The sequence below is a fragment of the Lonchura striata genome, chromosome Z (genome assembly GCF_046129695.1).
Source record: "Lonchura striata isolate bLonStr1 chromosome Z, bLonStr1.mat, whole genome shotgun sequence".
NCBI classification, from domain to species: domain Eukaryota; kingdom Metazoa; phylum Chordata; class Aves; order Passeriformes; family Estrildidae; genus Lonchura; species Lonchura striata.
This window is the reverse complement of record NC_134642.1, coordinates 47,345,101-47,371,786: the sequence shown is the minus strand read 5'-3', so window position 1 is coordinate 47,371,786 and position 26,686 is coordinate 47,345,101. Positions and strand designations below refer to the sequence as shown.

The 26,686-nt window shown below is 46.6% G+C and overlaps 1 protein-coding gene across 2 annotated transcripts in view; it reads right to left on the bottom strand.

Annotated features, from left to right (window-relative positions):
• MTAP (methylthioadenosine phosphorylase) overlaps nt 1–16,969 on the bottom strand; it is a 43,296-nt gene extending 26,327 nt beyond the window's left edge. Inside the window, exons 1-2 of one of the 2 annotated variants that reach the window (XM_021537140.2) lie at nt 16,920–16,969; nt 2,867–2,953 (exon numbers count right to left, since the gene is read on the bottom strand). In XM_021537140.2, the coding sequence (XP_021392815.2) occupies nt 2,867–2,953; nt 16,920–16,955 (123 nt within the window). In that variant the 5' untranslated portion in view covers nt 16,956–16,969. The remainder of the gene's footprint in view (nt 1–2,866; nt 2,954–16,919) is intronic. The other variant, XM_077790239.1, reaches the window with a different exon arrangement.
• Between the last annotated feature and the right edge of the window lie 9,717 nt (nt 16,970–26,686).

The following is a 26,686-nucleotide window of genomic DNA, read 5'->3' as shown; positions in this document are numbered from 1 at the left end:
GTCGTGTAACGTCTCCTTCCTGAATACTAAATAGTCTCAGCTGCAAAGTAAGTGAGTATTGATCCACCTAATAATACTAATTGAACTTGAGGCTTTGTTCTGCTTCAATCAAAATCCATTGTACTTTGTGTGACTGCAACTTGTGGACTAAACGCTGCACATCTCACACTAAGGCTAATCCATCAGCTGCTGAACTGGAAACTGCATTCATTCCCTGAAGTTAATGTGATTCTATACAGGAGGAAATCTACATGAAACAACCATCAGGTCAATGGCCTGATTATCAGAAGTTCAGATCTACAGAGAGAAAGAAGGAAGACAGGCCATTACAGGTAAAAGGATAAAAGCCTCCTGTTTGGCTGTGCTGTCCTTTGACTGACCTGACTCCATTCAGGTCAGCTAAACAGTCCCAGTTCAGCTCAGGACATTATCTTGAATTCAGGCTTGGATTCATACCCTGGTATCTCAGTTCTATTCTCATCCCCCTCACACAAACAAAAAATATTAATGAGCTCTTTTTTTTAAGTTCAGTCTGTGCTAAATGCATAACATGCAGGCTCAGGCATAAGCAGTCCATTGATCAAGGTCTCTCACTATCCACAACAGGCACCAACATTAATTTTCTGCTATTTATGTTGCACTCTGTGAAGAACACAAAACAAAACAAAACAAACAAAACAAAACCAAACCAAACCAAACCAAACCAAAACAAAACAAAACAAAAAAAGTAAAGAAGCCTTCCATACTTGTCGGAGTCCAGGACATTCCTCTGGCTGCCCTGGCTGTCTCAAGACCCTGGAAGGGGGCTCGGAGACCTTGGCAAGAAGCCAAAAACATCTGTGGCTTCAATTTTAACCCATGGAAAAACTGCCAACTTTGTATGAGGCATTACAAGCCACAAGGGTTTGAATAGTGTGATATTTGAATTAATACAGGGTGGAAAAGTAGAAATTTGGGGTTTTTAGAATATAATTCAGGGGGTCAAGATGGAAGAATTTAGGCATGTCCCAGACTTCTTCTCCTTAATCTTGTCCTGTCTTGATGTGATGGTGACACTTTTCTATTGGCTTAAGGTAGAGACACACTGACCAACACAGATGTTAGGTATTGGTATGGAATTGTAAACATATTACACGTACTTTTGAGTATATAATGTGGGAGCTGCCCAAGGCTTGAAGCAAACTACCATGGCTTCCTTTCTGGACAGACCTCAGCAGGTCAGAGAAAGGATGTTACAGATAAGGGAAAATAAACAACCTTGAAAATGCAATTGGACATATTCCAGACTCCTTCTTTGGCTGCAACGGGCTAGGGAAAGGACTTCCACACTGTTGGGGTCCTGACAAGCTGACCCTGACACATACTGACCTAAGGTGCATGGCTGATGAAGATTATTTCACTCCTTTGTGCAGGAGCCATCCTGAAAGTATTCCTACTCTTCCCAGGAATACTGAACCCTAATGCAGGCCACTTACTGCACTGCAGAATTTGCATTCCCCAATTCCTGTGGCACCTCAATGCTGTGACAGAACAGACCTTCAAATGATGTGCTGCCACTGTGCCCTCAACTCTGATCCAAACAGAATCCTGTGAGGGAGAAATGTTCCATCTGTCCTAGATAGGAAAGCTTCAGTTAATATCTGCAGCAAGTACAGTATTACTTCTGCTTTGTCAGCAGTCTCCAAACATCCATTCATCATTCTCAAGAAACAGGGAATACAATGGCAACTGGTTTGGTTTAGACAGTGGATTCTCCTTCAAACCAAAGCTCGCTACTTTTGCAAACCAGGATAGAAAACAGAGGAGGTGAGTTCCCTTCATTCTATTACAATTTGTTAACCAATCCTGAAAGAGGATGGAAAAGTCAAATGCATTCTTCTGATTATATTTTCACTTCCTTTAATATACTTCTCCTTCATAATGGTGGATATGAAGTCCTCTTGTTCTTTACACTCCATTTTAAACCATTTTTGAGTGGAGGCATGGATTTGGCTTTCAATCACACACCACACCACTGAGTTTTCTAGCAAGCTTCCAGTCACAAAATAGCACTTGCTACCAGATTTTTTTGTATGCATACCAGCATATACTGGTAGACTGTGTAAGATATAATTCTAATGGCAATTATGAAGCACCCAGACTCTCCATGTCCTACGACATGATTACCTAGGATCCAGTTCTTCTATGAGCTTTGTGTGACAAATAAAACATCACTCCCCCTTGACTTCCTGCCTATAAAACTCTCTCATCCTTTGTCTTGTCTGTTTGTACTATGAACGCTTTGTGCCAGGAATTATCCTTCAAAACGCACCCAGCACTGTGTACAGAGCAACAGCCTTAGCCAGCATTCCCTTCTGCTAAGGAAAAGGACAGAAGCAATGTAAAGAAGAATTGTATAGGTGTATCAGTCTCACAAACACAGTTTCAGAGCTTAATTTTTAAATAGCTTTCAAATTATGTGGCTATAAGCATGATCTTAAATTGGCATGTAAAACAAATCATTAGTTACAGCAAAAATGGTGTTTCATATGCCTCAAAGGCGAATTGTCTGCAATTCAGAAAGGTGACAGATAACACAGTTCATTCACCAGTACAAATTTGAAAGAGAGGGATTGTAAATTCAGCAGTGAGTTTCTAAATTCATCCAATCTACAAATGAGAAGAGGTATAGTCTCCTTTGCACATCATCTTTGCAATAATACTTTGTTTTTACAAACTAAGAATCATACAATACATAGCTACTAAGAACAGTTGTGCCAGCACCTCCTTTATACATTCATTTACCAGTCTGAAAATTCTTAAAGCATATAAACATCTTGAGATGTTGGCAAAAACTTTCAGTAATAACAAAAAAGGTTATACAGACCTTGCCATAAGGAGTGTCAACATACTTTTCTGTTCTTCCTTCTAAAATATCTGGATCATCCAGGCCAGTTCCACCGATAATTCCAATCTTACACAGAAAGTACATATTAGTCTTCCTGCAATTCACATTTAACAGCATGCCTAAAACCTAACCAGGCAGTTAGAAAATGTATCTTTTCTCAAGATGAGGACAGACAACAGATCAACAAAGCCTAGCATGCCCACCACAATTTTCCAGAATGCCAATTTCAAATATCTGATTTTAAACAACTGTATTTAGCTTGACATTTTCTCATGAATGATTCTTGCCGCACTCCCGCCCCAGATCCCTGTGCTCTCAGCCCCGGCTAGCTCTCATCCTGGGGCGAGAGGGGCGATTGAGGCACCCTCCGCCGCTCCCAGCTGGGGTTTGGAGAGTGCCTTTGTGGGTTCCGGGCAGCGCTAGCAAGCCTCGCGGTGGTAAATGAAGAGCGGATCCTGCTGGGGGCTAAGTCCAAGTTTATTGTAGCCCAACGGGGCCAAATATCCTAGAACGGTGCCAGCCAACAGGAACAAGCACAAGGTGCTTGCACTGGCTTATAAACTGTAAGGGAGGGGTAACCAACGACCAATGGGGATAGGGATAGGGAGTGGCTCCGAGATGGGGTGATATAACGTGGTCTAATGGGGGAAGGATATGAGAGGGGCCCCAGGCCCTCGCCCAATCACCCGGTGCCCAAGGTGGAAGCTTCTGGATGGATGGGAAGGAACACCGAGTGACAGACAAGGCACCAGGGAGGGGTAAAGGGAAAGACTGCGCCTCTTCCAGGGTGATGGATAGATACTGGAAAGGCGGGAAGGGAGGACAAGGCGGGAAAACTGGGGATAAACCAAGTTGTACATGGGGGTACAAAGGAATAAACCAATACATAATACAGGGATAATAAAACATACAAATAATGCAACTCCACATCTCCTCCTTTTTTGTTTAAAAACAAAGAGAGGGGAAGAGGGTAAAATAAGTATTTAAACAGGGGCTTCACAGTCTCTGGGCTCATTTTGAAACCAGATGTTTCCTTTTTCTGGAAATTCTTCTTCTTGAAACCCTTCCTTGTTTAAGGGTTCCAGTTCATAAGGTGCTGTCAGTGCGGCGTGGTTGACGCTGGTTGTGGAGTTAATTGCTTTTAAAATCAAGCTTTTCACCACACTAAAGCCTACAATAAACACAATGAGTCCCAGCAGCAGCAAAAGTCCTGTTTTTCTAGAAAACAACTGAAATATAAATTAATATTCGAGGTAGGGGAGGTTCAACTCAAAGAGGAACAGAGAATCCCAGGAGCCAGAGAGGGAAGAGGGGCGATCAGGTGAGGGGGACCTTCTCCACCGTCTGAGGGTGGCGTGCCCAACCTGAGGACTTTCTGGTTCTCTTTTCTGGATCTTAGGAATATATGGTCTGACAAACTTCGAAGGGACCCATCTCAGGCCTGAGGGCGTGGATACGCAAGCGTACCCCCGTCCCCAGGTGACCAAGTCATAGGATCCCTCCTGCCGCCAGGTCTCAGGGTCTTTAATGAGAACCGGTGGCTTCTCCCTGACCTTGCTTGGCTCATATGAATTGAAGTGCCTTGCGATGGGGGGGTTGAGGCACTCGAAGGAACAGTTTAAGAAATTTAAGGTAAAAAGGGCCCGTGCCAACTGAACCTGAGGGGACTCATTTTTTGATGACGCTTTTTTTTTGTTGTTGTTTGAGCATTCTTTTGATGCTCTGATGAGTCCGTTCCACCACGGCTTGACCTGATGGGGAATAGGCGATGCCAGTTTTATGTTCTATTCCCCATTGCTGTAGGAAGCCTGCGAATTCCTTGGATTTGTACCCGGGGGCATTGTCTGTTTTGATTAATTTTGGGATGCCCAGCATGGAGAAGGTTTGTATCAGGTGTTTCTCCACGTCCTTGGCCTTCTCCCCCGTGTGGGCAGAGGCGAAAACTGCACCAGAGAAGGTGTCTACAGAGACATGGACGTACTTCATCCTCCCGAAGGAGGGGATGTGAGTAACGTCCATCTGCCACACCTCACAAGACTTCAGACCCCTGGGATTAGCCCCTGCGCTCACTGATGGTAGAGGGAGCGACTTACAGGACGGGCATGTGGCCACAATGGCCCGGGCCTGGTCACGGGTGAGATGGAATTGCCTCACCAGGCCGGGCGCATTCTGATGGTAGAGCTGGTGGCTGATCTTTGCTTGCTGGAACTTGTCCGGGAGCGGCGCCAGCTGTGCGGGGGCGGCAGCGAGGGAATCGGCACGCCGATTGCCCTCGGCCAAGAACCCCAGCAGGTCGGTGTGTGACCTGATGTGCATCACATAAAATGGTTGCTCTCGGTGGGAGACTAGCCTTATCAGCTTTGAGAGCAACCTGTTTAGGGCATCGTTGGAGACACCTTGCAGGATTGCATCCTGTGCTCTAGACACTACACCTGCTACGTAAGCCGAATCAGTAACCAAATTGAAAGGTTCAGAGAACCGCTCAAAAGCTCTAACGACTGCGGCCAACTCAGCTACTTGAGGGGATCCTTCCACCTCAACAACATCCGCCTCCCACCGCTGAGTTTGAGGATCTTTCCAAGTCACTACTGCCTTGTGGGACCCTCCGGACGCGTCCGTAAAAACTGTTAGAGCCTTTAAGGGTTTTTTGCTCTGAATTTGTTTTGTTGACAGAGTGAATTGGATTTCCGAATTGAAAATTTTGTGGGCCGGTCTCAAAACAGAAATTTTTCCGGTGTAGCTGTCCAGTGTGAACTGCAATGATTCGTTTTCTTGCAGCAGGTGTTCCAACATTGCCTTTGTGAATTGGCCCGATTCCAATTTCAAAGGAATGTGGATGTGATCAAAGTCACACCCTGCCAGCTCCCGAATCCGCGTTCTTGCCTTGCGGATTAGTTCCGCCACCAGCTCTTGTGGCCGTGTCATCTTTTTGGATCGTGAATGACTCAGGAATACCCACTCTATGATGGAGAGTGAGTCCCTTTTGTCCTGATCCTTGCCCTTTCCTAGGGAGTCTGCCCACTGGAAGATGACACCGTGGAGGTGTGGCAGTCTGCCCAATATGATGAATCGGAAGGGCAGGCCCGGGTCATACCTGTGGGCCTGCCTGGCAGACATTGCCTCCTGAACCTTCTGCAAAGCAGCTTTGGCCTCCGGAGTGAGTTCCCTGGGAGAACTAGGCTCTTCCCCCCCTTTCAATAAATTGAAAAGAGGGGCTAGGTCTTCGTTGTTAATACCTAACCAGGGTCTCACCCAATTTAAAGACCCACACAGCTGCTGAACGTCGGATAGAGTCCGAATTGAATTTTTTATTGCCAATTTCTGCGGAACAATGGTCCGCTTGTTTATCTCCAAACCCAGGTACTTCCAAGGTGGCATCCTTTGAATCTTATCCTCTCGCAGCTTGAACCCTACAGTAACCAACGCACTGGTTGTCAGTTCAAGCGCGTGTGTAAGTAGATCGTTGTTGGGGGCACAAATAAAAATATCATCCATATAGTGCTGGATGATCACGCCCTCGGTGGCTGCATGCACAGGGGACAGCAATGAAGAGACGTACCACTAGCAAATGGTTGGGCTGTTTTTTATGCCTTGGGGGAGACATTTCCAGTGGTATCTCTCCATTGGGGCTTCTTGGCTGATGGAAGGAACCGAGAAGGCGAACCGTGGTGCGTCATCAGGGTGTAGGGGAATTTGGAAGAAACAATTCTTGATATCAATTACAGCCAATTCCCAATTTTCTGGTAACATCGTAGGGGACGGCATCCCTGGCTGGAGAGGACCCATGTCTTTGATTACGTTGTTGATGGCACGGAGGTCGTGGAGGAGGCGCCACTGGTCTTTGCCAGGTTTTTTCAAAACAAAGACGGGGGAATTCCAGGGAGATGTTGTTTCCTGGATATTCCCTTTGGCGAGTTGCTCCTTCACAAGCTCCTGGAGCGCTTTTAATTTTTGTTTATTGAGCGGCCACTGCTCTACCCACACTGGTGTATCGGTGAGCCAATTAAGTTTTCGGGTAGGACGCTCCTCTGTGACCGCTGCCCGAAAAACCTGAGGGGTCGGGATGTCAATTGTGACCCCCCACTGGGCCATCAGGTCTCTCCCCCACAAGGGTTCCGTGTAATCTAATACGAACGGGCTGATTGCCCATTCGGCCCCTCAAATTTTACGATGTTCTTAGATTGTTTTGCCAATTGAGAACCCCCTACACCTTGAATTTTCCCCGCCACGTTTTGCAGCTCCCAGCGTGACGACCAATCCCATGCGGGGATGACTGTCACGTCTGCCCCTGTGTCCAGGAGTCCACTGAGATGTTTGAACTCCCCATCCTTTCGCATATAGCAGGAGAGTTTTGGTCTTTCCTTCCCTATGACCTGGGCCTGGCACACCTGATAGCTCTTCTTAGCTGTTTTCTTCCAGAGATCTTCAGGGTGTGCCGGAGGCCCAGATGCTGGAATGGCCTGGGCGATGACTTGGCCCTTGGGAAGGAAGACCGGAGGATGGGAGCAGTGCAGCCACACCACCAATTGCTCAGTGTTCTTGGATGTCAGGGATGGTGCAATTGTGACTTCGAGAGGCGTGACTTTTGTGTCCCCAAGAACGATATACTTACTGTGGAGGTTCCTCCAGGTTCCTGGGTCCTCGGTGTCGACGGCGATGGAATGCCAGTCACTGTCCCTTAGATGTAGAGCCTCGGTCAGGGCCAACCTATATGGGGAGAAATTAGATACGGTGTTAAGTATTGGCCTGGGCTGGTTCGGGTCTCGACCCAGCCAAGCGGTGGGGATGAAATCCACGTCCTCCCTCATATAGGTTGGTTTGTCAGCCATAGTCCGTTGTGTCCAGTCCAGTGAAATGTCTTCAGGTGGGCATTGCAGGTGTTTGTCCCTCCCCTCCTCTGATGTTATAGAGCCCACCATACTTATGTCCTCGCGCAGGGAGGGACTGCGCTGATGACTCAGTTTTTTTGTTTTCCCCCAGGGTTGGGGGCACTCCTCCCCTGATGTCGCTGCCTGTATTTAAAAAATTCGTCCCTCAGAGGGCATTGGGAAGCCCAATGTCCCTTCTGCCTACACAAATTGCAGGCCTGTTGGTGATAGTGACTCCTCGGGCGTGCTCCTGTGGGTCGGCGGTCCGGAGAAGGGGTGGTTGGCGGCGTCACGGCTGCAGCAAAAGCCACTCTCTTTGTTGGTGGTTTAGGAGTCCTTGGAATGTCCTTAGCAGGAACCGTCACCTTCCTCGCACAGACCTGCAGCATGCTTTGAAGGGTAGGCTCAGGGTCCAGGGGCAGCTGAGGATTGCTTGCCTGCAAGCGTCGTTTGCATTCTGCCTTGCTACCATAGCAAGCATCCCCTCTCTCAGTTTCTCATCCGGGACCTGAGCCTCTATCGCGTGATGTAATCGGTCCACGAACGCGACAAAAGGTTCTAGGGGTTCCTGCTTTAGGGACAAGAAGTTAATCGCCGTACCGCTGGGTCTTAACTTAAAAAACGCCTTTTCTGCCGCCCTGGTGCCGACCTGCAGTGCCTCTCTGGGGATTTTTTCCACTTGCTTCATCCCCATTAGCCAATCCCCCTCCCCGCACAAGTGGTCTAACGATATTACAGCCCCATCCTCATACCTAGAGCTATCTGCATTGGCCCAGAGGTCAGGTAACACCTCCCTTATCTCCCGCTTCCACTCGGACTCCCAGATGAGGAAATCTCTGTGGGTGATTAAACAGGAGAAGAGAGTTCGAATGTCCGCGGGGACATATTCTTTGGAGGAAAGGGTTGCCTTCAATAAGCCTCGGAAGTATTCACTTTCCATCCCGAACCCCTTCTTGGCCTTGCAGAGCTCTTTGATGGTCTGCTGGGGGATGGGGGACCACTGTGCAAGGGGCCTACCCCCCCGCCGCGGGGTACAGGTGACAGGTGCGGCTGAGAAGGCAGGCAAGGATTGGGGTGGATCGGGGTTCCCACGCTCCCCCCCACCCGGAACCGAAAGCGTGGGAACTGGAAGTGGGGTTGTGGGAACCAGGGGACGAGGCGTGGTCTGGAGCAGGGGGAGTGGTATGGTGGGGACTCCCCTCCCCGGGGGTGGAGCTGAGGGGTGGGGTGTTGAATAATTCAAGGAAGGAGGAGTCGGCAGGGGGTTGAGGAGGGAGGTGGGCGGAGAAGTCTGGGGAGCAGAAGGGGTTGGTTTGCCGGAAGGGGTTTTGGGAGGAGGGAGGATAGGGATCATGGGAAGAAGGAGCACAAGTGGCGGGAAAAGCCATGTGGCGTTCACCATCTTGTGTCCTGGGGAAGGGGGGAGAAGGGAAGCCATTTTGTGGGGTTTGGGGATGGAGGATGGGGGATGAGGGATCTTTGGGGGTCTGTGACAATTTAAAACGAACTGAACTCTTACGGGACGGGGCTGTACAGAGCAGGGAAGAAGGGGAACGGGTAGAAGCAGAGACAGTGCCTGCACCGTCCTGCGGGGAGTCAAGGATATTCTCAGAGGGGCCAGAATCTGCCTGCGGGCAACACCGGGATGCCTGTCTGAGAATACCCGACTTCGGGAGAGAGGGAGAGGAAAGCGGAGTAGGGTTATTCGAACTAACAGCCGAACTGGGGATCGGTTTGTTTGCGGCTGGCTGTGGCAGACTTTCATAATGATTTTTAATAATATCCCGAATTTGGAGAGCCAAATGGGTGAATTTGGAGAGAGAGAGATCCGACTGCCACAGGATCTTTTTCCCTACCTGGTTCCAAAAGGGCACTTGGTATAATTTAGCTGCCGAAATGTCCGGGAAAGTCTGCGACAGCCACCAGACAAACCGTTTAACTTCTGATTTTTTAACTCTTATACCCCCCACTAAAAGGATACCCACAACCTGGGAATAGACGCTCTTCTGCGGCACAGACAGCCTTGCACCCATGCTGCCTGATGTTAAAAGGTGCCGCAAAGTTTACGATTGGGGAAACGAAAATGAAAAACAGAAGACTGCCTCACCCGCTCTTTCCGAAGTCCTTATAGCTTCCCGCCCGGGAAGGGAAGCACCAGAAGCTCGCGAGGGAGCACCGAAAACAGGGATCTTTTCCCCGAACCCCAGGGAGAAAGAAACCCACTAAAAAGGGACAAACCCCCAACTAAAAAGGACAGGGAAAGCGCCAGGGACCCCTATAATTAGGGGTATAAACCAACCGGGGTCCGGGAGGGTAGGGAAGAAACTAAAAGCCCAATCGTAAAACCTCACCACGAGAGGACCGACTCCGGCGGTGCGTTCTGGAGCTGCCGGTCCTGTCCCCGGGAGCGCCACCCACTAAAACGTGGGTCTGCTCCCACCGGGGTAGCTGACGGCCAGGAGGACGAGTCTTCGGGTCCGAACGACCCTAAAAATCCTCAGACGAGGGGTCCAATGCCATGGAAAGGGCCTCTCGTTGGGCGCCAGCTGCCGCGCTCCCGCCCCAGATCCCTGATCTCAGCCCCGGCTAGCTCTCGTCCCGGGGCAAGGGCGGGCGATTGAGGCACCCTCCGCCGCTCCCAGCTGGGGTTTGGAGAGTGCCTTTGTGGGTTCCGGGCAGCGCTAGCAAGCCTCGCGGTGATAAATGAAGAGCGGATCCTGTTGGGGGCTAAGTCCAAGTTTATTGTGGGCCAACGGGGCCAAATGTCCTAGAACGGTGCCAGCCAACAGGAACAAGCACAAGGTGCTTGCACTGGCTTATAAACTGTAAGGGAGGGGTAACCGACAACTGATGGGGATAGGGATAGGGAGTGGCTCCGAGATGGGGTGATACAACGTGGTCCAATGGGGGAAGGATATGAGAGGGGCCCCAGGTCCTCGCCCAATCACCCGGTGCCCAAGGTGGAAGCTTCTGGATGGATGGGAAGGGACACCGAGTGACAGACAAGGCACCTGGGAGGGGTAAAGGGAAAGACTGCGCCTCTTCCAGGGTGATGGATAGATACTGGAAAGGCGGGAAGGGAGGACAAGGCGGGAAAACTGGGGATAAACCAAGTTGTACATGGGGGTACAAAGGAATAAACCAATACATAATACAGGGATAATAAAACATACAAATAACGCAACTCCACAGATTCTCCTTTTTAAGATACCAAATTAAAAAAAAAAAAAAAGCTATGAAAAAACGCACAAAGATGCACCATTAAACATTTATTTCCAATATAAAAATTAAGACTATTTGGGAATGCCTGTAATGAGTGAGAAATACATGTAAAAAGCCCATTAAAACAGACGCTTTTTGTTTATATAGACAAAAAGTTTTACATATAACCACCATAATGAATATCAGGCTGCCATGGTTTTAAGCCCAGCTGGAAGTTAAGCCACTTGCAGAAACTCCATTTCTTTCCTCCTACACTCTGGTGGAATGGGGAGTGGAATCCAAGTAAAACTTGTATATTGATATAAAAAAAGCTTAACAACTGAAAATAAAGTAAAACATTATAATAAGGGTAAATGGTAGCAATAATAATAAAAAAGGGAAAAACTAGTGATGCATAATACAATTTCTCTGCACCCATTGACTAATGTCAGACCCCATTCCCAAATCCAGAATGGCCACTCTCTGGGTAACTCCCTCTGTTTATATAATGGGCATGGCATTCCATGGTGTGGAATATCCCTTCAATCAGTTTAGGTCACCTGTCCCAGCTATGCTCCGTCCCAGTTTTGCTTGCATATCCCCTCCACTCTCTCCCTGGCACAGCATGAGACAGGGAAAAAAGAAGTCCTTGATTTAGGATTAATATGACTCATCAAAACCCAAAACATCAGTGTGTTATCAATACCATTCTCATTCTGAATCCAAAACACAGCACTGGAACAGCTATTGAGGGGAAATTAATTTTACTACAGCCATAACCAGGACACAGGCATTTCTATATGGTATTAAACCTCCAAAAGAAAGAAAACTTTGTGGGAAAAAATTAGTCTTTTGTGCTGACTCAACAAAATCTAAGAGATTTTCCAACTAAAATCCCTGTTGTGTTTTGATTTACCTATGATTGCATATTCCAGCTAAGAAAAATGCATCTGATTATTTTTATTTCTAGTTAATCATTGAAAAGTAACTTGGTTTTTGTCTCTCTAGGGATAATTAGATTTTCAATCAAGTCAAGATTTTCCTTGAGTTCAGAACACTCATAACACTTCGGAGGGAATTATTATTGTCAAGCTTTTCACAACTGAAAGCTTAGCAATGGTACTTAAAAGAGATGTTGAAATAGAGATTTTTGAAGTTTACTTGAGTTAACAAAATGAATTAAACATTTAAATTTTAGCTTGTAGAATTATGTGTTGAATTTTAACCTTTTACTTAAGAAACCTCTGCCATGGTACATAGGGGATAGGAAAATGCAAATTTCTGAAGCATCTTTCATAAAGAATAATACCGGAGGATACCAAAAGATGCAAAGAACCCAGATAAAGAGGCTCCTCTGTCTCCAAGCTTATCAAGACTGACAGATGGTATTCAGATACCAAAAGCACACGTGCAGAGGGGAGAAGTTCAAAAGTTCAGTCATGAGGAAGACCACGATCTTCAGCCTCAGAGACCACTGAGAGACCCCCATATGACCACCACAGCAAACCAAGCATGCCCAGAAGGATGTGGACCTATTTAGCATGAGAGGTGAGGACAGGTGGGGCCAGGGGTTGAATATGCATGGAAAGGTTGTGTAATGTATTGCATATGGAACACCTTTCTAAATAAAAGTGGGTGTCAGACTGAAGCTCGGGCCACAAGGTTTTGGAGAGCTATCTCACTTGTGCCGAGTGACAACACATACCCACTTTGTAACTACATCAGGTTGTGGAGTAGATTTACTCCACGTATCGTTTCAATCACACATAGAGAAAATGAGTGGGTTTTTTTTTGTGATTCAAACTGATTCAATGTGATCAGTTGTTACAAAGTTTGTATCACTTTCAAGCTGACTACATATCATGACTGATTTGCCTCAAAATCAACCTTTCTGACATAACTTATTACCACAAAGACTGAAAACTTCTCAAGTAAAACCTCCAGACTTGAACATACAACACTCTCCTTCCACAACAGAGAGCTGCCTCTTACTCCAGCTTTTTCTTAGTTTCACATTTGTAGAGACCCCATCTGTTCAACCACTGTATTAACTGGCTCATTCAGCACTTCTTTCCAACAAGCAGAGGCTCCGTGGTCTTGGTTACATAGAAGCACCTCTCTGACAAAGCTTTCCACTTTGTAAACGCTGTACATGTGATGGTTTTAACCAACCTCCTACTTCCTCCTGCTACCCCCCTATGGAGCATGAGAAGCGCAATAGAAAATAGCAGCGCTAACCCACATGCTCTGACTCTGAATACACACACAAGCTTTAGGGAAGACTTAGTCCATTGTTTCCAGTAATATTGATGGGTTTGTTCCTGTGTTACTCCTTACTTAGCTATCACAAAGGTTCTGACTTTGATTGCTCATGAAAATCCTGAAAACTACTATACACTTTAGGATGAATTAAGGATAAATTGCCTTAAGAATTGTGAAAGGTATGCAACAGGAACAACCACAAAACTCAAAATCAAGAAAATACTATGTTTAACACTGTTCATGCATATATTCAGTAAACACTGATGATTGCTATATTGCCAGAGGACAGGACCAAAATGGTGCCTTTTTAATTTTCTTCAGTCTAGGAAAAAAAAAAAAAAAGGTTCCTTCAGCTACTTTATTGGTTTTAGATGGGTATAGCACTTGTTTTACTAGTGTCCTGTGACTTAGGATTCAAAAGGGAACTGAACTTTTGCATCTAGCAAAATGAAAGTTGTTGGGACTGAGAATGCTGGAGAGAGCAGCTACAGATGCATGACATAAAAGCTACTTTGGAAGTACAGCACTTTAAGGTTATTATAAACACAGAGATCCATCACAGTAACAGACTGCTCCTGTACAGAAAGCAGCATGCCTGGCCTGCAGCAACATAGGCCTAGTGTGGTTGCTCTCAAATTTGTTCTCAGGCTCCGTAATGCAGGGGGCTGCAGCGGCATCAATATGTACTTTGGCTGCACTGTTCAGTTCCTGCGTAGGCTTTTACACCAATAGCCATGCTGTCAGAAATTGCAGACTGCAATGAGCCTGCAAAATATTCACAGCTCCCATGGTGCAGAACCCAAAGCACAGAAGACCTAGACTATGGTGAGTTTATTCTGCTTTCTTACACGCTGCAAGCTTACCACAGTGGCAGTCTGGACAGCCCTCAGGCCACCTGAGGCAACACTGGCTGGAGAAATACTGGGCTTACTTATAATTCACTGGGGAGTTACTTCAGTGGAAGGAAAGTTAGGCAGCAGAGATTTTTGAAGTAGCTGCTGCTCTAATCATGTAAGGTCAATTTGGAGCTGGCAGCTCTAATCCTAAACTTAATTCTACTTGACAATTATTTTTCATTCAGTTTACATGACCTCCAGAAATACTATTTGTGTCTGGGAACAAGACAGAAAAATCTGGGTCTATACTAAATTCTGCTTTCCAAGCCTTCTAGTGAATTATCAAAATGAATGCAAATGCTCTAGTCTCAGTGGGAGAGATACCCTATGTCATGGCTCTGGCCAGGACAGGATTATTTTTTGCAGTAGTCTGGAAGGGCCTTGACTAGGACCTGGAGGTTATTCTACATGACTTTGTATCATTTTCCAGTAACAGAGAAAGGGGCCCTGGGTGAGTGTATCATGACAACTGGGTATTTTTGGGCTCTGCATAGTGGTGAGCAGTTGCATATTAGCTGTTCATCTCTTTCTTTTTATATAGTTGTTGTTACTGTTTGTTTTCTTATTTCATTTCCAGTAAATTGTTCTTATCTCAACCCATCATCTTCACCTTTTGTGCCTCCAACTCTCCTCTCATTCTGCTGCAGGGGTTGGGATGATATGTGGTTTGGAGTGGTTTCAGTGGGAATTGTAAATTGGAGAGCATCATGTCTAAACCACAATACCCCTGTCAGGGGCACTGACTTCTATTCCCAGCTACGAGCTGTCGGAGTCCAGGACATCCCTCTGGCTGCCCTGGCTGTCTCAAGACACTGGCAGGAGGCTCAGAGACCCTGACATGAAGTCAAAAACATCTGTGGCTTTGATTTTAGCCAGTGGAAAAAGCTGCCAATTTTGTATGAGGAATTACAAGCCACAAGGGTTTGAGTAGTGTGATATTTGAATTAACACAGGGTGGAAAAGTAGAATTTTGGGATTTTTAGAATGAGGTTCAAGGGGATACAAGATGGAGGAATTTGGGCATGTCCTAGCCTTCTTTCCCTTTTTGTCCTCCATGTCTTGGTGTGATGGTGGCACTTTTCTATTGGTTTAAGGCAGAGATTCACAGTCTAACATAGATTATAGGAATTGGTAAAGAAATTGTAAACATAGACATGTAGTTTTGAGTATATAAGGTGGGAGTCCCTCAAGGCTCGAGCTTAGATGGCCATGGCTTCCGTGCTAACCAGAGCTCGGCAGGTCAGAGAAATAATATTTAGATAAGAAGAAATAAACAACTTTGAAAACTCGATTTCACGCATTCCAGACCTCTTCTTCAGCTGCTGGGCTAGGGGAACAAGGACTTTCACACTGTTGGGGTCTCACCAACTGACCCTGACAGCCAACCCAGGAGCTGAACATATGGGAAGGCAGAGAGGATGTGACCAAGGAAGGACAAGTTTCACCTTTCCTCAAAAGCCAGAGAAGTGACCTCACACCTAGGAATGACTTCAGAATGAAAATATGTAAGACTGTTCTTCATTCCAGACTTTGCATCCTACAAAGGGACACAAAGGATATAACTTGCAAAATTTAACAGAGCCTGTATCAAAGGTTATCTGGAATGAAATCTCAAGTAAAATGGCATTACAATAGAGTGAATCTCAAACAGTGGGATGAAGAGCAACAGAAGTGAAACCTAACAAAAAGTTATCACACCACTAACTTCAAAAATCAAACCCATTTTCCTGTCAGAGTTCAAGTAGAAATCACACTGAAGTGTATGCCTTTCTTCATGTGGTGTTTGGTGAACTTCTCTAAGGTTTAAGCCAAAGGCATAGAGGTACCAGTGCAGTAACAGCCTACATTTGCTCATCATGAACAAGTCTTAAACACTAATACATGGCATGATCACCTATGGGTCATTTTGACAACTAACCACCAACAAACCATTCTGTATTCCTCTCTTCTGTTTTGGGGATACTGAGAAAGGGACAAAGAAGGCATTACAAATAATTTTGCTTAAAAGGAGATAAACATCAAGCTGCTTATAAGTTACACTTAAGAGACTAAATCTATACTTTGAAGAGAGGTTCTAACTATTTTCTGCACCTAGAAAAGGTGTAGGATTGGGATTTTTCTACTTCATGGCAGAAAAATAATGCACAGTTTGTGAAAACTCAAATTTCAGCCTGAGCCTGCTCGCCCCTGAGTGCCATCACCGCTCTAAGCAGCTCTTCAAACACACAGGAAATGAGTCTTAAGAGAGGAAGTTTTGCACTCCTTACTTCTGCCAAAGCTGAGAGTTCCATGCACGTTCAAAAACAGAGCCCACATCTACAGACCCGCCACGGTTCCTCTCACTGACAAATCCAACACACCGCACACGGGCCAGATACCCGGAAAAGCAGATTTCTCCGGAAAAAAACCAACAAAACAAAACAAAACACCAAAACCAACCAAACAAAAAATCGTCGCTTCCGGGTCGGCCACGGTCGCCGCCGGCCGGGCCCGGGCGCGGGAGCGCTGGGGCGGACGCCGCCCCGCAGCGGCACCGCCGCGCTCCCCAGCCCGCTCCCGACAGGCGGCGCAGCAGGAGGGTGGGAAGGCGGCAGGAAGCGCGGAAAGACGCGGCGGGCAGGAGGGAGGGAACAAGGAAAGAAGCAAGCAAAGAAGGCAGCGCCCCTCGGCACGCGCTCGGCAGCGCCACAGCCCCCGCCACCTCGCTCCCGCAGGCGTCCCGAGACGGCGGCAGGGAGGGTTCGCGGGCGGCGATGGACGCCACCTCCGCCCTCCTGGAGCGCCGCTGGGCGGAAGCACTCTTACCTTCACAGGCGCCGAGGCGGCGGCGGCGGCGGCCATGCTGGCGGGAGGGCGGGGCGGGGCCGCGCTCAGCGCGCCGGGGAGGGCGCTCCGGCCGGCAGGGGGCGGCAGCCGGCCGCGGGCCGGAGCGCCGGGCCGGGCGGCGGCAGCGCTCCCGCACGGCGGTGCTACACGGCGCTCCCGCACGGCGGTGACACACGGCGCTCCCGCACGGCGCTCCCGCACGGCGGTGACACACGGCGGTGCTACACGGCGGTCCCGCACGGCGGTGACACACGGCGCTCCCGCACGGCGCTCCCGCACGGTGGTGACACACGGCGCTCCCGCACGGCGCTCCCGCACGGCGGTGACACACGGCGGTGCTACACGGCGCTCCCGCACGGCGCTCCCGCACGGCGGTGACACACGGCGGTGCTACACGGCGCTCCCGCACGGCGCTCCCGCACGGCGGTGACATACGGCGCTCCCGCACGGCGCTCCCGCACGGCGGTGACACACGGCGGTGCCGCACGGCGCTCCCGCACGGCGGTGACACACGGCGCTCCCGCACGGCGCTCCCGCACGGCGGTGACACACGGCGGTGCTACACGGCGCTCCCGCACGGCGCTCCCGCACGGCGGTGCCACACGGCGCTCCCGCACGGCGCTCCCGCACGGCGCTCCCGCACGGCGGTGACACACGGCGCTCCCGCACGGCGCTCCCGCACGGCGGTGACACACGGCGGTGCTACACGGCGCTCCCGCACGGCGGTGACACACGGCGGTGCTACACGGCGCTCCCGCACGGCTCTCCCGCACGGCGGTGACACACGGCGGTGCTACACGGCGCTCCCGCACGGCGCTCCCGCACGGCGGTGCCACACGGCGCTCCCGCACGGCGCTCCCGCACGGCGCTCCCGCACGGCGGTGACACACGGCGCTCCCGCACGGCGCTCCCGCACGGCGGTGACACACGGCGGTGCTACACGGCGCTCCCGCACGGCGGTGACACACGGCGGTGCTACACGGCGCTCCCGCACGGCTCTCCCGCACGGCGGTGACACACGGCGCTCCCGCACGGCTCTCCCGCACGGCGGTGACACACGGCGCTCCCGCACGGCGCTCCCACTGCTTCGTCCTTCCGCTTCGTCCTTCCGAGCCGCGCTCCGCGGCGCTCTGCCAGCCGCTTCGTGCGGCCGGAGTGCTGCTGCGGGGCATGCCATGGAAATGGTTTGTCTGCTTAAAGGTGCGGCTGTGTGCCCAGATTGCCAAGGTCTGGCTCGGCTTCTCTGAAAACAGTGTTGTCAGAGAATCTGTATTTCAGTCAGACCACCTTTCCATATTCCTGGAAATACAGCAGTTTGACTTCCCCCCTCCAGTTCAAATCCTTGAATTCACCAGCAGAGGTGGAGCTAAAGTGCACTAAAGAATCCCTGAAGTATCCTAAAAAACTAACATGAAGCCAAAAAGTGCTAATTAGCTTTGGACTGCCAGAAACGGCAAAATGAGACCTAAAAGGGCCCTTTCAACTTTTTGTAAATATTGGTAAGCGTACTGGCCACGGAGTTCTAACTCAGGAATGGGCAGGGGCCAAGAAACTGTTTGGATACCTATCCAAGCTCCTGGATCCTGTCAGCAGGGGGTGGCCCACTTACAAGCTATTGTGGCAGTGGCAATATTAGTAGAAGAAGCCAAAAAGGTAACATTCAGGGCTTCATTAACCATCTACTCCCCCCACAATGTAAGAAGCATCTTACAGCAAAAAGCTGACAAGTGGCTGACAGATGCTAGGCTTCTAAAATGCAAAGCTATTTCAATCCATTCCCACGACTTGGAGCTAAAAACCACTCCAGCACAAAATCTGACTCAATTCCTGTTCAGAGATGCCCCAGGGGATCTTTCCCATGATTGTGCTGAGGTGGTAGAATTGCAGACCAAAATAAGACCAGATTTAGAGGAAGAAGAACTAGAGGAAGGGGAGAAATGCTTGATGGACAGTTCTGCAAGGGCGGTGGAAGGAAAAAGAAAGTCAGGATATGCAATTATCAATGGGCCAACAGGAAAAGTGGTGGAATCTGGACTGTTGTAGCGCGACGTGCGCTCCCCTCGCCGCGATTCCCCGAGCGGAGGCGTGCTGGGCGGCGAGAGGGAAGAGAACGGGCGGCCGCTCCCCCTGCGAAGCTCTGCTGTCCCAGTTGGTGGTGCGGGAACAGACGGAGGCGACACGGGACTTGGGGGTGAACAGGATGGTTTTATTCAGTGAGCCCCAAGACCCCCTTGGGAGGGGGAGCAGACGCTGTATACAAGAATTCAGGGAGACGGGTGTAGGAACAGCAACCAATGAGGGAATAGCAGGGGAGGAGTTTAGGGCAGAATTAACCCATCACAAACCTATCGGGGAAGCAGGGAAGTGGAATAACACAAAATAAGCAATAGGGTTTTGAGTCTCACTAAACAGACAGGAAATGCTCTGGAAGCAGAGGAGGGGGCTAGGAGGAATGACAGGGAAGGTTCCAGGGAAAGGGGCAGGGAAAGGGAGGATTGACAACTTGGAGATGAGGGGGTTAGGGGAGAGCTAGGGAATACTGACAACTGGGGAGAGGAGGAGATTAGCGATGGGGGGGGGGGGGGGAACAGATATTGAACAAAAATCAAATTAAAGACACACCACCGCACTGGACCCCTGAGTTTCAGGGTGGTCAGCTCAAGCTTGTGAGCTGTATGCAGTATACAGGGCATTACTGGGTCTTGAAGGGAAAAAGGGGGTGATTTTCACTGATTCCAAATATGCATTTGGGGTAATGCACACTTTTGGAAAAATTGGGGAGGAAAGGGGTCTACTTAATACCTGGGGAAAGGGGCTAACTAATGAGGAAATAATTAGACAAATATTAAAAGCTATCAGGGGGCCAGAGGCAATTGCTGTAGTCCATGTAAAAGGACACCAGGCTGGGGTGCAGTTCAGAACTCAGGGAAACAATTTAGCTGACAAAGAGGCAAAAAGCGCAGCTTTGTTAAAGGTAAGTATCCCAGAAGTTGAAAGAGAGGAAACCCAAGAATTCTCCTCTCTACCCTCCAAAAAGGAGATAGAGGATTGCCAGAGGACTGTGGGGCATCTGGAAGAAGGTAAGTGGAAGTTACCAGACGGGAGGGAATTACTGTCAAAGGAATATACTAGCAAAATTCTGAGGAGATTGCACCAACAGACACACTGGGGGGCCCAAGCCCTAGAAGAGCAATTCCTGAGATTCTCTGGCTGCAAAGATATATACAAATTGGCTAAACAAGAGGTAGAGGGGTGCATAATTAGCAAGAAAATAAATAGGGCAAACTCCCGAAAACTAACAATGGGAAGTCACCCAGCAGCTTACTGACCTTTTGAAGGAATCCAGGTAGATTTCACTGATCCACATAAGGTCGGGAGATACAAATTCTTATTAATCATAGTAGATAAACTAACCCACTGGGTGGATGCTTTCCCAAGCTCCAGGGCTACAGCCCAAACAGTATCGAGATTCTTATTGGAAGAAATCATACCCCCATATGGGTTAGCAAGCTGCATTGATTCAGACCAAGGAACACATTTTAGTTCAAAAATTATCAAACAATTGGCAGATACCTTAGGTATTCGGTGGGACTATCACACCCCATGGCACCCTCAGGATTCCAGGCAAGTTGAAAGAATGAATCAAATGTTAAAAGCCCAATTAGCCAAATTGATGTTTGAAACAAAAATGTCATGGATAAAAGGCCTCTGGTTGGCCTTATGAAATGTAAGAACTATGCCTCATTCTGAAACGGGACTTTTGAAATGTTATATGGGATGCCTTATACCTGTGGTATGCCTGTAGGGCATCCAGGATTAGGGGATGGACAGATACAACCATACCTGATAGCATTAAATAAGAATGTGAGGAATTGAGAAAGCAGGGGGTCATCATGCAACACAACCCTTCTTGATACATAAGATACAGCTGGGGGACAGGGTACTCGTAAAAGCATTGAAGGAGGCAACATTAACCCCTCATTGGGAAGGACGCTATATTGTCCTTTTTACTACAGATACTGCTATACGAACTGCAGAAAATGGGTGGACACACGCATTGAGGGTAAAGAAAGTTAATCTTCAGGACCTGGCACTGGAATGGACAATCACATCCCCCCTTGGAGATTTGAAGACAACCCTGCCCGGCCATGTAAATGAATGACTGAGAGTATCTCAATCAAATGCTCTGTGCCAGAGTGTAATTTATCCCTTTGTACATTTCACTTGTGAGTACTGTCATAAGGTTTGGGTGCTCATTGTTCAGAGGAATAAGACTAAGTGGATTGTGTGCAAAGTGCTTTGAACAGGAACAAGACCTGACTAGCCATTTTCTGGTATTAGCCACAAGACTGAGATTGTTTCAATTGGATTCAATAATTTGGTTTTGTTTATATCAAAACTGATTAAGGGGGGAGGTTACAAGCAAAACCTAAAATTATTACTGTTGAGTGCCGTAGGTTGAACAAGGTACCCTGCAGCACAGATCCTGGTGGGGCATTTTTAAGTGAAGATATGCAGCTCGGCCTTGGCATGAAACCATGGACAAAGATTCCTGCTGCGAAGAAGATGGTTTACCCCACCGCTGGAAGCACCCCACCGGGAGCTGGGAATGGCAGAGAAATCCTAGCAGTGGGAGTAATCCTGATGAGCCTGAGTCTGGTCTTGTGCCTCTGAAACCTTCCTAATCCTGAGACGGGGGGACCTGGTGGCAGGTACCCAGAAGGTCCAGAACTCCTTACCCCATGGAACTGCAGTGAGGGTAAGCCTAATAAACCTTGTTTTAAAACAAACACTCAACAGTAGGCATACAAATTCAAAGAAAAACCAAAAACATACCTTGAAAACAGTCAGCACATAAATTGCACCGAAGGAGCATGGGTGAAATATCAGTTCCAGCTTCTAACAAATGTAGTCGTACTGTATGGATTGGTGGGAAGCAGAAGTCAGTCTTTGTTGCTTATTTTTAAGCTAATTCATTGTTTTATAACCCAAATTAATTAGGTGTGTGTGTAATGTGGGCGAAAACCTACTGGGTGGGAAATAACCTAAAATATGAAAATAAGATAACTCTAGAAACTGAGCCAATTATCCTGGATGTCTTAGAGGACCAGGACGACAGGGTCTGTCTACGGTATGATAAAACAGTTTGTTTCACAAAGGATAAAGAAGGAATGGTCCCAGAAAATAAAATGAAACAGGCAATGCAAGAGGTAAAGAGACAGGAGACCAAGATGAGGAAAAAGAGAATGGAAAAGGAAAGGCTGAAAACCTTTAGTGAGCAATATGACCAATTGGAAAAACAGTACACAAAATGGGGATTGCCTGCTTCAGACCAGAATCTATTTGTGGATCTGATGCAGGAGATTGCCACAGAACTAGGGCTGTCTAATTGATGGATCTGTGGGGGGCTGAAATCCGCTGAGAAATGGCCTTGGAAGGGCGAGGGTTTGACTCCTGAACAACTATTGAAGTGGAAGGTTGACAAAACTCCCAAAATAATACAAAGACCCGAGGGATGGGTGCTGGACAAACAAGTAATTGGAACATTCTCCCTCAGCAGAGAGGGGAGGGAGTATTCAGAAGTTGTAGGATACGCTCCATGTGTATCCACTCTAACCATAAGTTCTACCAGCAAAATTAAGACCTGGCAGCCCGAAAGCCCAACCCATACCAGTTAATCAGTGAGCTAAGTAAGTATTGGGATGAGCCTGAGAACACAAGAATCAGATGGAAAGCACCTAATGGATTATACTGGATTTGTGGAAAGAAAGCCTGCTGCGAGTAACCTCAATGCTGGAAGGGATCCTGCATGGTAGGACTGATCAGACTTGTTTTTTACACCTTACCCAGGTCAGAAAGCAGTTCACTGGGGGCCCCCTTGTATGAGTCTTTAAACCGAGAGGGGAAAAGCTTAAAAGAAAATTTTCCTCTCATTGGTGGGGGACAAACTTGGGGAGAGGACAAATGGCCTGCTGAATGGATCATTGAATACTATGGTCCTGCCACATGGGCTCAGGATGGGTCATGGGGATATAGGACCCCCATCTATTTGCTAAACCACTTAATAAGACTGCAGGCTGTGGTAGAGATTGTATCCAATCATACCTTGGATGCCGTCGAATTATTATCCAGGCAACACTCTCAAATGAGGGCTTTTGTATACCTAAACAGGATAGCCCTTGATTACTGGCTGAGGAAGGGGGTGTTTGTGGTAAATTTAATGAATCTCAGGTCCTGGTGCAAAAATGGAACTCCCTGCTCCAGGCATCATGGTGGGACCATTTGTTCAATGGGGCCTGGTGGAAAAAGGTAATTTTCTTCATTTCACGTTCAGTAGCAGGAGTCATATTCCTATCTTGCCTCATCCCCTGTTTTATAAGGCTCGTACACTCAGTGGTACAGGGGATGCAAATAGCAGCCTTACCTACAGATCCAGAATCCGCCCTAGGTATCAAAATTAATGACACTAGGAGAAGAAATGCCACACAGCAGGGCAGCTGAAGCCCAAAATAAAATGATTTTATTTTTATTTTTAATTTGGCTGGATCAATTTTCATTTATGCCATTGTTAATGACAAAGGTATTTGGAGACATGTTGAGCTGGAAGCTCAAAAGAAGTTTCCTTAGATGGAATTTCTGAAGATAGCTGGTCTGAGCAAATGTTTTGGCACAGTCCAGACAATGGATGAACAACTTAGAATCAGAGTTAGAAAAGGAGCTAAAACACTGCTTTCTTGAAGTACCTTTTCACATTTAATACCATGTGAATTCCAGTTAGCAATTTATTAGAAGAAAAACCTGTATCAATATGAAATTTTGCACTTCTTCAAGTGAGGTGTTTATCAACAATTAAGTGAGTTCTCATTACTTATTTTATAACCTAGATTAAGACATACACATATTTAGCCTTCAAAATTATTTAACTGATCAGTCACAGGTAAGAAACAGTGCTTTGTGAAATGAACATTTTAAATGCTTTCATTTCTGTACACCATGTACTTTTGATACTTCAGTTTTGAATAGCTTAAAATTAAATTACTGTTATAGGATTGAGAGATGGAATCCAGTTCAGTGACAGTTCATCAAGAAACTCTAATCCAGAAATCTTTAAGACTACCCTTATCATTGTGAGTAGTCAGCTTTCTGTAGGAGTTATTTGAAACTGGAAGCAGGTAATTAAACAGCATCCCAACAAAACCAAAATGTTCAGGAAAACACAATGAACATAAACTATTAAAAAGATACTTGTTACAGGATTACTAGAGAGGTTGCAATTTCAGTTCAAAATTCCATTTGTGGCATTACAGTAAAAAACACCTTAAAATAAAGTGATAGCTTTGTATTTTCCCAGAGATTGCACTTTGTACTTCATATTCTAAATGATGAACTGTAAATCCATTTATCTGAATGAAAAGGAACAGTTAAATGATGTTTAATCTTTTCAAAAATTAAAATAAAGGCACAATTACTTGGAATCTCTCTGCTTTGATTTCTCACTATTTCTGTTGGCTTTGTCTCATGGGCAGTGTTTCCTTAGCTGAAGTTAAAATAATGTGTAAAAATAATTTACACATTATATCATTCAAAAAAATACAAAAGAATCTTTAGATGAAAATAGGTAATTTAAAACCTGTCCCTCCTGAGGTCAGAATTGTGATGGTAATCAATCTTAACTGTGTTAAGGGGTGCTCAGGATAGCTAGAATGTATCTGTGAAAATGCTTTGAAGATGAAAAGCTCTATATCAAGGTAAAAGGTCTTACTTTTTTATTACAACAAAAGTTTCTGTAAAGAAATAATAGTGCTGTGTACACATAGCTGAGTTTTGAATTGCTTTTGCTAATATTACTTCAAAGAAACACTATTTGCATGGGAGAAAGGAAAATAAAGCTGCAGCCAAATCCAGTTTACCTTTTCCATTCATTCATGCCAATCTCACTGTCAAGAGTTCCCATTATGCTGCACTGCTTGTAGACTTTGTTGTTTCTGCCCTAAAGGTTCACAGAATGTCTTCAGTAGTGATGGAATACTGCATGCATTAAAAGAAGAGTATTCTGTGTCAGACAAAATTTGACCCAAAAAGGGAGCCCATATTTGCCATTTGCTCTTACTGTGAAACTGTCTATCTCTTTCACATTCCATGCTGCTTTCATCTTTGCTCCTGTATACTGGAAACAGTTTTCTGGCCCTTGTCCCCAAAATAATGATTTGTTATTTCAACTGACTCAAAAAAAAAAAAAAAAAAAACAACCCAAAAAACTGTATTTGTTGTTAGGAAAAATAACTTTTGAAGCATAAATAAGCTTAAGGACTACTGTATGTAAGCATCCGAGTCTGGTTCAGGAAAAAACCTGTTTCCAACTCTTTATTGTGATCTACTACCTAAACTGCTAGTTTTTTGTTTCTACAGATATCTTGTGGAGCAGAAGGGTCTGTGAACCCTCAAAAGCATGCCAGCAAAAGGCTAACTGAGGAAGTTCAAGAGACCTTTAGCAGAGGCTGAAAACATCTGTCTTTACACTGACTCTGCTATGGGGTTGTAACACTTTACGTTGGTCCATCCATTTGTGAAATGAGAAGTCGTGTTTTCCCTAATTTGAAACAAGTGGAAGTATCTTGAAGGGACCATTTTAGCAAAACAAACATCAGAAAATTCATTCTCTAACATAATTTTTTTTCACAAGGAGGAACCATGAAGAAGATGACCTCATCATCTTCAAAGCTGAAATATGCTTCTTGTGCACTAAACAACCTTAATTTGATGAAGATTGCACAGTCCACCGACAGAGCAACTCTGGCATTTACAAAAGAGAATTTTTTATCTTAGAGATAATTTACTGATATAATAATTCTGAAAGTGTCCATGCTAAGAAACACACACTGTGAGCTCCGGTATGTCAAATTTGCAAGATAAGATAGTGAGTTCAGAAACTTGACTTTTGGCATTAGTGGCATAAGCTAGTTCAGAAAATAAAATCCAAACTGCAATTATGTGGTCATACTTTTCTTCCTGATCATAATGTAAGGACTCAAAATCCCCATTATCCTCAGTAATGCTACAGAGAAAAAGGGAATCTCAGATCAAGTAGGAAATGGTTACAGAATATGAACATTATTATAATTATTAGCTGCATTGGTCTGCTAGTGTTAAGATGTGAGTGATTCTCTCTAATTTGGTCCATGTACCAGTTAATTAGCTTTTATTCATCAAGTACATGAGTGCATCCATATCACCTGTGCATAGAAGTGCTTATAAAATGAATGTACGTAGCTACAGTAAAAGCTGCCTTCCCATGTGGCTCAGCTGGAACTTGCTCTTCTACCAAATGCTTCTACTTCCAGTATTTTTTCAAACATACATATCAGCTTAGCTTCCACCCAACAGGTATTAAAAGGAGAGAAGAGTGAAAAAGAGTGGCCTAAGTATTTCACTGGTTTATGCTGAGGTATGGTTATTCAAACCCTACCTGGATTTTTATTTCCCATAACCGTTCTTTTACTACATCTTGACTTCAGGTGCCTTCCTTGGCTCTGTTCAGGCATCACTTCTGAATGATCTTGATCGGCAAAAGTTAAGTCCTGGAAATTGTAGACTGCTTCCCATGGGACTGGCTCAGGAAGCACAGTGACTCAGAGGCTGCTTCCTTGCCTCCTCCTGGCCATGGTCATGCCGGTACTCACTGCTGACCTAAGGCATCCTTCAGTTATTACATGCCCATCCCACACAGCTGTGCTCTAGATGGGACC